At 36.5% G+C, this 12,118-nt stretch overlaps 1 protein-coding gene across 1 annotated transcript; it reads right to left on the bottom strand.

Annotated features, from left to right (window-relative positions):
• Positions 1 to 4,977: 4,977 nt before the first annotated feature.
• Positions 4,978 to 11,455, bottom strand: LOC131036267 (large ribosomal subunit protein uL23). The gene is made up of 3 exons (XM_057968116.2): positions 11,253 to 11,455; positions 5,429 to 5,792; positions 4,978 to 5,230 (listed from the first exon to the last, which is right to left on the bottom strand). The coding sequence occupies exons 1-3, from the start codon at positions 11,266 to 11,268 to the stop codon at positions 5,146 to 5,148; spliced, it is 465 nt and encodes a 154-aa protein (XP_057824099.1). The 5' UTR covers positions 11,269 to 11,455; the 3' UTR covers positions 4,978 to 5,145.
• Between the last annotated feature and the right edge of the window lie 663 nt (positions 11,456 to 12,118).

The following is a 12,118-nucleotide window of genomic DNA, read 5'->3' as shown; positions in this document are numbered from 1 at the left end:
GCTGCAAGAAGCCTCTTGAATGTTCTTTTCCTTGGTGCTCATTCTCTGTCTCTTCAACCCCTTTTTCAAATTCAGTCTCATCACTTCCCATATCTTCATCAGATAGTACTCTACATAATGAATTTGCCCTTTCCCCAAGCACCTATGCCCAGGTTGCCAAGGCTCTCTACATGCAAAGCATAGCTTCTTTCTTTGTAGCTCATTCTTAAATACTTCCACTTGAATTGGCTTGGAAGGTGATGCCTTGGGAGGTAGTATATTCTTTTGAAAAGAACTCTTGGGCAGAATAGGGGGTGATGTCTTCTTGGAATAAAAGAAGTCCTTAACCACTAACTTATCCAAATTAAGGGCACTTGTGATGGCCTCTTGTAATGTGTTTGGATTAAAAGCCCTTACTAAACCTTTGAGAGGTTCAACTAAACATCCTACAAATAGGACTATGAGTCTTCTTTCAGTTACATCAGAAACCATTACAACTGGTCTTTGAAATTCTGCTACAAAATCCTCTACCTTCTTGCTTCAATTGTGCCAGATCCCTGAAATGAATTTCTGGATCCTTCCTATCAAATCTTTCAATCAACATTTGGCTGAAGTCTTCCATGGTAATTATGGAATCATGCTCTTGGGTTATCATGCCATGGTACCGCCATTTGTGGGCTGTCCCTTCAAAGTGTGAAGTAGCAAATTTTATCGCTTCCTCTTTGAACATTGGGTTCAATGAAAAGTATGTGTCTAATTTCTGTAACCAGGCCCTTGCCGATGTACTACCAGTCACATCAAAGATAGGGATTGTGATCTTTCCCAAATGATGTTGGATATGTTTTTTTTCTTCATTCCTCCTCCTCCCATGCCCACCTCTTGTTTTCATCTCATAGAATTCTGTGAAGATCATATAATTACAAATGAGAATGCTCAAAGCATTGTATTCATCATAACACCTACCCATTTCATTTCCCTGATCAAGTTGCTCTTCTTCTCTGTTAATTGACCCTTCTTTTTCCAAAAATTTAGCCCTGAAAGACCTCGCACTAACTGAAGCCTTCTTACCACCAGCTGAAATCCTTTCTCCATCAGAACTAGTCCCTTCAGCCATATTTTGTGTAAGAGTATCAGTGCTCCTCTGCTGGTTTAATTCCCTTAGCAGTTGGATCATCTCCCTCAGATTCTGTCATGCTGTTTAGAAATTCTTCAGTTCTCCTGACAAATGGTATTTACTATTATCATTTTCCTTAGTCCCCATGCCTGTTCCCTTCTTTTTCTCACGCAGCTGGTAATGTTGTTCTCTTTCACTCATAAATTACCCTCAAGCTAGCAAGAGGCCAAGCTCTAATACCACAGAAATATTCTAACTTAAATTTTGCAGTCCTTAACTAGAAAGGGATAGCTTCAGATGCATTACAGATGTAAACATGAAACATAAGCATAAGCAGTAGAAACAGGAAATATTATTACCGACATCAAAAACTTTACACATATATGTTCTCAGACTGAAACTCGAATTTTGGAAACTACCATTCTGAGCATAGGAACCAATGCAGTATACATTGTCTCAAATTTTATCCAATTTACAAACATAAATCTGAAACATTTCAGTTCTGAACTTCTGAAATAAAACCTGTCAAAAAACTCTCCACCTCGATATAGAGGATTCTTGCTTTTCCAGCTATCCTTTGGTCCATATTCCACCCTTGACCCCATCAAGCCAGCTAGGATGTTGCACAGGTCATAATTGTTAATTTTAAGCAATCAGATGTTAATTTAACCAATTAGATTATAATCATACTGTGAATAAACAGTAACCACAATAAAACAAAAGACACAAGACACCAATACCCTGGGAAAACCTCCCTCTTGGAGGTGAAAAACCCAGCCTTTAAATGTGATATGTATTATCTCAAATATAGACAGTTTACAAGGCAATGACTTATCTCAAATTGCTGTTCAAGATATCAGTGATGAATACAGCCCTTCACTAACAGCAGGTGATAAGGAGGAGCAGCAGATGTCCAAATCAGATTCACACAAGAGACCTTATGGAGAATTTTCACAACTTTGCCACATTCAACCTTGAAGGGTTTTATATAAACGCCTTATACAAGTTTGCATGAGAAGAGATCGCTGCTAGGAGAGCAGATCGCATTTGATGATGATTGTGTGTTGAATGACTTCATCTTGGAGTGGTTTATGTATCTTCCTTTTGGCGCCAATCATCCTCAAGTCGGCTTGTATGATAATTAATTAATGTTGTATTATTAATTATACATTTCCCATGTTAGATATTTGGGTCCAGCCCAATAGACATTGAATTTCCCTTCCACGTAAAATTTGGGCCCAGCCCAATAACATAATTAACTTCTTCCCGTTACATTTGGGTCCAGCCCAATAACAACTTAATTGAGATAATACATATAAATTTAATTGTCATTTGACAACATTAAGAGTTTGATAATCAGGTATCCAAGCTAGCTAACATTTTCAACAATAATATGGCTGAATGTTATTTACTTCTCTCGAACGTTGCTGATTTTACTTGCTCCTCAACCCCTCCTTCTGAGCTATGTCACTAGACAAAAGCGAAGAAGATTATAGTCGCACCCTTGAGGAATCACTCCCGATTCAGGTTCTCGGTCCGAGTCTGATCGCCTCCCTTTCACATCCAGCAAATTGCTCTATACTCCCCTATGCATCGTGCCTGGGAAGACACGATGATGCGAATTAGGTAAAGAATGATTTGATTATTGCAAAAGTGGCTAAGTATCAATAAATTGATTGACGTGAGAGTTCACCCTTGAGGAATCCCTCCCAATTCAGGTTCCCGATCTGAATCTAATCGCCTCCCTTTCACATCCAGAAAATCGCTGTATACTCCCCTATGCATCATGCCTGGGAAGAGGCAGTGATGCAAATTAGGTGAATGATTCAATTATTGCAAAAGTGGCTGAGTATCAATAAATTGATTGAAAAGAGAATTGGTAGGGGCTACGTCCTACCTGAAAAGAGTTTCCAGGTTTGCATCAGGTCACTCATTCAGCATTCATTTAATGCCAAGCTTCATGAAATTTCTAATATGCCCAAGACAAAATCGAACACCTATAAATACCCAACCAGCAAGTCGACCAAAGAGCTAACTGCCACTAGGTCAGCTAGGCAAGTCAGCCTCAAATGCAATTAATTTAATTATTTCATTTATTCAAAAAGTGCTTTAAATTGTTTTATTTATTTATTATTTAAAAAGCCTAATTACTTATTAAAATATTACACTATAAGAAACAGTGTTAGGGAACACCACAAGAGGTAAGGTTGGTCGGCCAGCTTCATATCGAGATCATCGCAAGTGACGTCAATTTCTGATCGAGAGACTTCGGAGACGGCAGCCAAAAGCACCCCAAGCATCAGGAAGTTTCCAAGGACATCTCCAATACCAGAGATGCATCCCCATCTCAGCGGGTAAGATATGCATCTCCGAGTAACTGTTGGTGTAATTATTTATTCATGTTGGATATTATTACACCTTACTTAAGTTTACTTAGGTACATGCATATCATAGTAGTTTAAGTATGAGACACTTGGATGTTTGTGCCACATTGGGATAGTGTGTGTAGGAGAATTTCCACCTTTTGTGGTCTTATCTTGTTGTTACATTCCACATTCGGTGGGTGATCCACCTCATGTGGAATATTATATTGTTTCTCCTACCTACCACACCTATTTCCTACCTACCCTTGTTTCTTATTGAGCCACATGTCATGTTTGTGTGCTCGTATATCCATATATCCTTGCCTATATAAGCAGGCTCATATTCATTGTACGCATTAATTGATTGATTGATGATCCAGTTGATCAGTATTTTCATCTTGATAGAATACAGTTTATTCCTATCAATAATATTTGTCTCTATTTTGTACTTTTCATTGAGCTCTTGATCTTGGCAAAATCTCACGGTAACCATGCAAAAAATCAATATAAATAAACAATTAACATATGGCTGTTATCCTGCTGTTTCTGCCAAGCTTGGGGCCTGTTTTGACTTGCCTTATGGCTTTTGTAAAGGGTCAAGACCCTTGTAATCCTGCTTAATCTAATAAAAAACAATAGCTGCTACAGTATTCATACACTTTGCATAACCAAAACGAAAACAGAAAAGGGACATGAACAAAAATATCTAAACAAAAAATTGGACATTGTAATTCATTCATAAGTCACATTTTTTTTGCCAATATCATAATATTATTATTTTCTTTACTTGATATAATGAAAAAAATATTATTTGAATAAAATATTTTTAATTCACTTCTGGTCGCTCTTGTCACTAGAAATGATCTGTCTTTATAAGTATTTCAACTATTGAGCTCTCTCCCCTGGTCTGATGATTTATAATGCCTACGATAAAATGGTGCTTGTTGTGGCATAGGGCTTAACCTATTCTGTATCAATGACTTTGGGAATAGCAATTTTGCATTTGTGGACAAGAATAACTAACATCACAAAAGATGACAATTCTATTACAAAACTCAAATGCATTCCACAAACCTTTAGACAGAAAATTTGACAGGCTTCAACTTTTGAACATAGATTTTGTTATGTCATTATAACTCATTGCATCTAACCAAATCTCAAAATAATTGCTGCCCAGATATTCTCAGTGAGGCCTGTAAAATACCTGACATCCAAAACACTGGAATCACATTCTGTAATTTAAGAATAATAGATAAAGCATGAGGTTATGTAGTTTGGATAAATGACCTAATTATTGCAGCTATAGCTTTTTCTCATTTTGCTCGATTCTTATAAAAAATAAGAGAAAAATTAGAAATTAAAAACCATAATAAATTCAAAACACAATATAAATGCAAAATTCATATGGTTGAAAAGACAATGCAACAAATGTAAGGTACATTTTTTACTCAATTGGTATGCTTCTCATTAAAAATGATAGAAAAATAGAACTTAAAGACCATAATGAAATTCGAAAGAAAATGTAGCTGCAAAATTCTAAACCGTATATTGCTCCACCTGCAAAAGGTGATAGTGATACCAACCAGCAATATACAAGTTTTGGTCTTTACTATACTAGGAACAAAGTACAAAACACAGATTACTTGGAAATACAAATTTAACTTAAACTACAGACAAGCCTTCAGAGATTTAGATGATGCCAATTTTGTTAGCTACGTCCAACGCATCATAATCTGGGGTCAACCTAACATATGCCTTCTTCAATCCATCAGGCCTAAACACAGCAAACATAAAATTAATTATCCATGTCAAAAAAACCATTAGAAATTACTTTATTGTCTGTTTCCTATTTAAATTTAAGCAAGCAACTAATTTAACCAACTACAAAATTCACAGCAGAGAACCCAACAACACATACATGCAATCAGTGGAAGAAAAGTTTTTAAAAATTCAAAATTAGATCATAACCTACCTGATTAAGGTGTTGACCTTCTTGGTTTGAATGTCATACATTTTTTTCACCGCATCCTTAATCTTCTTCTTGTCTGCCCGCACATCAACAATGAAGACAAGTGTATTATTGTCTTCTATCTTTTTCATTGCAGATTCTGTAGTCAAAGGGTACTTGAGAACCTCATATTGATCAAGCTTGTTCCTGCGAGGTGCACTGAGACGAGGGTATTTGGGATTCCGGGGTGTCTTGAGTGTTTTTGGACGATGAAAAGTTACTGATGTTCTAATCTTTTTTGTTCTCTTCTTCAATGTAATTGCTCCAGCTTTCACAGCTTTAGCAGCCTTTTGTGCCTGTCCTTTAGGATCAGCCTTCTTTGCAGCACCTAAGGCAAAAGCATCATTAAATATTAAATTAATATAAGAACAAATGTACAACACAAAAGTACAAAAGCCATGCCTATAACTTCCACTAGAACTGTGATCTAAAAAATATTTAATTGAAGTTTGAACAGATAGCTGAACAGATATCCACAATCAACTTAGCTGCCATTCACAATCTGACAAATCTCAACAAGCTTAACCTGTTTTGAAAAACACAATGTGTATATTACAAACCATTGTTTGTGGGTGTCACTCGTGAAAGTCCACATCATGGCTACACACTAACAATTGTTGCTATTTAGCGTTTTCATCTTGACGCATGCCATCAGAGTTGGAAGATGCAGGATCTTGCTTAACTCCAAAGAGAGGGTTTGACACCACTCATATCTTTTGAATGATGTGCTTAATTCTTGGGAAATTCCCTCACAGCCTTGTGGCATAACCCGAACCTCAATGAACTGTGCCTCAAACTTCAAATAATTTGCTCCCAGCCTTAGTAGAAGCTGAACTTCAACAAAGCTGAGCCAGCTTATTAAGTTGATAGACAACAATATCTCGGAGAGCACAAGATTTGTGGAAAGTTCTACCCAATAATTAATGTCTAATAAATAGAACTATGCTGCCAGATTGGGCTTGAGTTCAGGCTCAGTAATTTTACCATTTTTTTCCATGTTTGGTACTGCTGTGTTCAGATGTCTGTCCAGTCATCTAGAAATCTATGAGAGAATCTCCAAAAAAATAAACAGATCATTCAAAAGCTATGGAGCCATGTAAAGCCCTCTCTTTGGAGCTCAGCAGGATTAAGTATCTTCCAACTTCAATATTCATGTGCCAAGATGAAAAAAACAACAATTTTTAGTGAGTACTATGATGTAAACCTTCATGAATAACACCCATAAACAACGTTTGGGGTTTGTAGAATATACATCGTGTTTTTCAAAACAGGTTAAGCTTATTGAGATTCATCAGACTTGTGAATGGCAACTAAGTTGATTGTGGATATCTGTTCAAGTAAATATTTTTCAGATATATATATATATATATGTACAACCATAATTTGCACAAGATATGCAAAAGTAAATTAAAAAAATTGAGAAGACATGATGACTAATTATTCAATGTCCATTGTCAAATTATAAATGTTCAATGATAAATCAAAATGGTTTGTATCCTAGTAGCATTACTCCAATGCCAAGATTGACTTAACAAACCAAAAGTATAAGTGGAATCCATTTACACAGGATTAAATCAGAAAAAACATGCACAAGAATGCTTCTTTTCCATCTGGCACAGTCGAAAAAAATTTAAAATGACTGCATGGATTCGAGCATGCCAGTCCCCAGTAAGGTTGCAAGGCAGAACCCCAGCCATCAAGCCCAAATTAAGGCCTTCAAGGACACAGTGACCACAGCACATGCCCTTGTTCATAATTTTACCACTTTTACTAAACTCCAAATCCTTCCAAAAGATGCCTAGCTAAGTTGAACCTACTAGGTTTGGAATTTGTTTTTTAATTTAACTAATCCTAACCAACCCTAAAAATTCATCTTAAGATGTACCAGGCCCAAATGATCAGGCTGGGGCCAGACGCTGCACAAACCCAGGCTGGATATAGCCTCGGACCAAAACTTGGCCCAGACCAGTCCAAGTTAGGCCAGACTTTCTGATAAATCCTGGTCACAGAGATATGGAAGTTTAAAAAATGTCAAGGAGCTTATAGTATAAATAATAATGATTATGTGATACACTAATGAGTAAGTCGCCCATTTTAAGTCAAATACTGATCACTGCTATCAGGCTGCTGGCCATTACCCCAGAAAACATAGCTTGATTATGTAATGTATATGGTTTCATTGAACAAGGTTTAATATCTCAAGAATGTGATTTAAGCTTACCCTAACTTCCTCTTAAGACTACATGTAATGCCCTCTAGAGTTTTATCAATTATATAATACTGAAAAACAAAATTTACAATAAATGAGTGAAACTTTTTGTGTTGAAAGACAAATACACTAAAGAGAAAAGGCAGAGAACTTAAATCACCACTCGGAATCTAAACAATAAATAAAATTCTGTAGTGCTTAAAGAAGATGACCACCGTATAAAGAAAGGAGCATACAAAATTACAAACAATTCACGTGAGGGTATAGTCATATTCACAAATATAATAATAAAATACGTGATTTCTTTACTAATGTAAAATATCCAATTTCTTAAAACAGTAAAATATCCTATTTCTTAAAAATGTAAGATACACAATTTCTAATAGAATATTGTAATGTTTCTTTAATGGTCATCTTAGTCATCTTTAATTTATTTAGTTAGTTTCTGTCATCTTAGTCATCTTTAGTTTATTTAGTTTATTTCTATTTTCAGCTTTAGTTTACAGTTGTTTCTTTTAGAAACATCGTCTCTTGTAAATTCTTTATATAGAGCTCTCGCTCTATTGTTTGATAACATCGAATATTTTAACATGGTATTAGAGCCGGTCTGAACCTATCTCCCTCATGGGAGGGCTCAGGATTATGGGAAGGCTTTTCCAGTTCTCTGTTTTGGTATGGATTTGCAAAGGCGGGTTTCTGTGTTCAAACCCATGAAGGGTTTTGACCCGTCTTCTAGGCAAAGATCGAGTAGGATTTTTGCATGCAGAATTTTGTGGGCTCTTTTGGAGCTATAATTCAATTTTTTTGTGAGTTCATAGATCTGTGTTTGTGGGCAATTTGGGTGCTGCATTTGAAGATCATGGAGGTTTTCTTATGTTTTTTAGTGCACACAGATTTTTGGTTTCTGTTCGTGACTATGGTGTTTCAGATCTGCAACCCACATTTGTATTTTGCATTCTGTGACCTAGGGTTTCAGATCCTGTGTACCTGCAGTCTAGGGCTTCGTGGAGTCAGGCCTTGTTCAATGTCTCTATCTCCCTGCAAAAAATGCAACTAGGGCACACAATCTGCCTCTTTGTTTGGTCCCCTGGAGATGTTATGATGGGTTTTAATAATTTTTTCCTTAAAAAATTTCTGATGGGTTTATAATTTTTTTTCCCTTCAAAGAAAATTGGTGGGTTTAAATAAAAATAAAAAATAAAAAACGATGCTTTGTAATCTTCAGTTTCCGGGATTGGCGATTTTTTCCTCGAAAACCGTGGCTTCTTGCAGTCTGTTTAGGGCGTCATCCTCATCTGCAAAAGTTTGTGGACGATTTATGTTATCCAGAAGTTCTCCAGATTTTGACAGGGTCAGTGGCAGGCTCATGTCGCAGAACGTTCTGAGAAGAAGGTGGCAGCCTTCTCTGTTTTTCTCTGGTTAGTTAGAACGATGACATGACCTTTAAGGGAGGGTAATAGAATATTGTAATGTTTCTTCAATGGTCATCTTAGTCGTCTTTAGTTTATTTAGTTAGTTTCTGTCATCTTAGTCGTCTTTAGTTTATCTAGTTAGTTTCTATTTTCAGCTTTAGTTTACGATTGTTTCTTTTAGAAACATCGTCTCTTGTAAATTCTATATATAGAGCTCTCACTCTATTGTTTCATAACATCGAATATTTTAACAATTTCTTTAAAAATGTAAGATGCACAATTTTCTTTACAAATGTAAAATACACAATTTCTCTATAATGTAAATTTACACAAATTCTTTACACATACAAATATCTAATTTCCTTACAAATGCAAAATACCCAGTTCCCTTAAAAAATGTAAGAATTCTGTTTTTCCTCAAAAATATTAAATATTCTATTTCTTTAAAACAATGCTCCACGAGGACACATCCCCTGCCCAAAATGCCCCCTTCTCCTATAGAAGAAGTGACACAAGGACGGGTAGGAACCCCCACCCTGTCCCCTTTCTAGTCATAATTTAGAAAATGTCTCTAGAACGTCAAAAAGTTGTAGGCTACTTCCCTTACATACCCAGGCACAGTTTAGTTACTTTAAAAAATAAATCTTACAACCTTTGAATGCTTGTTCAGTTTATGACATGCCCATCTGGGATTTACAAAAAAATATGAAAATGGTATGCCCACCCAAGACCCCATGAGGAGCATTACCCCTCAACCCCATCAGGTTGTTGCCTCCAAATCTCCGTCAATCTATAAGTCTAACAGAGTAATAGACCAAAGATAAATCATGATCACAAAATCTACAAAACACAGATCTCTTATTGCAAATCTCTTCATTTTCACAATCAAGAAATATCGTGTTTCATATATGGGACAGCTTGTTCAGCATCCAAGGACTTCTATAGACAAAGTTGGCATGCTACCATCATTATATTGCTAATACGAATTAAGTCATAGTTGACAGGAAATCCCATTTTCACAATGCTTGCACAAACAACTCACAGAGCAATCCCAGCTAAGACCAAACTGGAACATAACCAGATATCTTTTTACTTGACCGTTCCTCTTTGTAGATGAGTTTAACAACAAAACATGAAGTTTTGAAAACTTCAGGAAAACTTTAATAATAAATCCCTCTCACCCACTTGAATATGTACACCAGTCAGACACGTCTTTATTAACTCATGGTCGTGTGTATATAAAGAGCATCATAATTCCTATTGATTACCCATTCTATAATGTCTATGATGAATGCTTTATTAATATTATGATGTGAACATTTAAAATTTTGTTATATTTTAAAAAAAAAACTCTTTTTTAATAGTCATCCCCAGTTTCAGGGGGAAAATGATCCCCATGCTAGAAACAGCCCCACTATCCCCTACCATCCCCATCCCGGAAACTTGGGGAGCATAGCTTTAAAAATATAAAATGTCTGCCCGTTAAGGAGGCTCCTAAGGTTAAGTAGTACCCAGTTAAAAGAAATTGGTGAGGTGGGTTCCTTACCGCTCTAGCTTTTCTCAGTCTAACCTTTAACAGTGCAGCTCAAGGAAACACTGGAGCATCGGAGACTGGATGTTTAATGCAACTGCGCTGGGTCTTCAATTGGAGCGGGAGTGATGACGCTTGATTTTGGGACAAACAATGAAGTCGAAGCTTATGTCGTTGCATTAGGTCTGCAGTCATGTCACAACGCACGATTGGCAAACTATACATTCAGGGGACTCCACGAACTTCATTAACACCATAAAAAATGGGAGTTGAGGACATGGAAGCTCGAAATCATTCTTCCAACCGCACGGCCGCTTTTGAATTCCTGTGATTCCTTTTCTTTACAGCGTTGTTTTGAGGAAACTAATACTATTGCAAACTTCTTGGCCGACCCAGAAAACAAAGCCACAGAACACATATTTGTTGACAATGTTGTTGAAAGGTATGTAGACCTTAATCATTTCTAGAAATTGCAATCCCTAAAGAGATGATGATGTGGAATACTTGAGAACTGTGAAATCAGCTGCTTAAGATTAAAGTTAAATTGTGAATTAATCTAGGTCTACGCATTACTGAATGATGTCAATTTCATTTGTTAGTTACATTACCTAGGGTTTAAAAGTAAATTGAGAATACCTTTGGGAGGAGCCATTGCTGCGTTTCACCTTCTGTTTCCCTCCGACTCCTCCTTCCTGTGCTGTTCTTCAACCTGCCTCTCACCTGGCTCCCTTCGCCTTCTGCTTACAGTGATGTTCGTTAAAGTGACGAACGTTCAGTTAATTCCCACCCAAGGCGTGAGAAACCCTAATCCTACAGCCCATTGAATTTCATTATTACCAAAATCAATCATATAGATTATATTTAATTTTTTTTAAAACAATTATAACTACCAATTGGACCTTCGTGTGCAATGGGTACGTCTTGTCGAGTAAGAATTTTTTTGGTCCACTAGTTACTTATATTTGGGCATACATGAGGTTAATTGGTAACTTAATCGGAAAAGATGATCTATATCAATTAACAATAGGCATAGAAAGAGGAAGAGAGATATAAAGGAAGAGGGAGAGAGAAAGATGGGTAGATATATACATGGTGAGGTAGAGTGAAAGAGAAATAGAAATATAAAGAAATATATAGAGGGTAAGATGAACACAGAGATAAAGATATAAGGAGGTATATAGAGAGGGTGAGATGAACCGAAAGATAGAGAGAAAGATAGAGTGGTAGAGAGAGAGAGAGAGAGAGAGAGAGAGAGACAAGGAATGAGAGATGGGGAGAGATAGAGGGGGGTGTTGGGTCTCAAATCAACATATTGGATAGGTTCTAAGGAAATGCCAACTCCTATGATCAAACCCTCCAGTTGACTTGGCCAACTTATAGAGTGAACCTATTTGGTTACTAACTCTCTCACTTTAGGCTCTGCAGAACCTAGGCGGGTATACCTATTCACTAGTTGTTTTCAATGACTAGTGCCTTTTATAGCAGATTAAGTATCTTGATCT

This window comes from Cryptomeria japonica, chromosome 6 (genome assembly GCF_030272615.1).
Source record: "Cryptomeria japonica chromosome 6, Sugi_1.0, whole genome shotgun sequence".
Lineage (NCBI taxonomy): Eukaryota > Viridiplantae > Streptophyta > Pinopsida > Cupressales > Cupressaceae > Cryptomeria > Cryptomeria japonica.
This window is presented reverse-complemented; position numbering and strand designations above follow the sequence as displayed.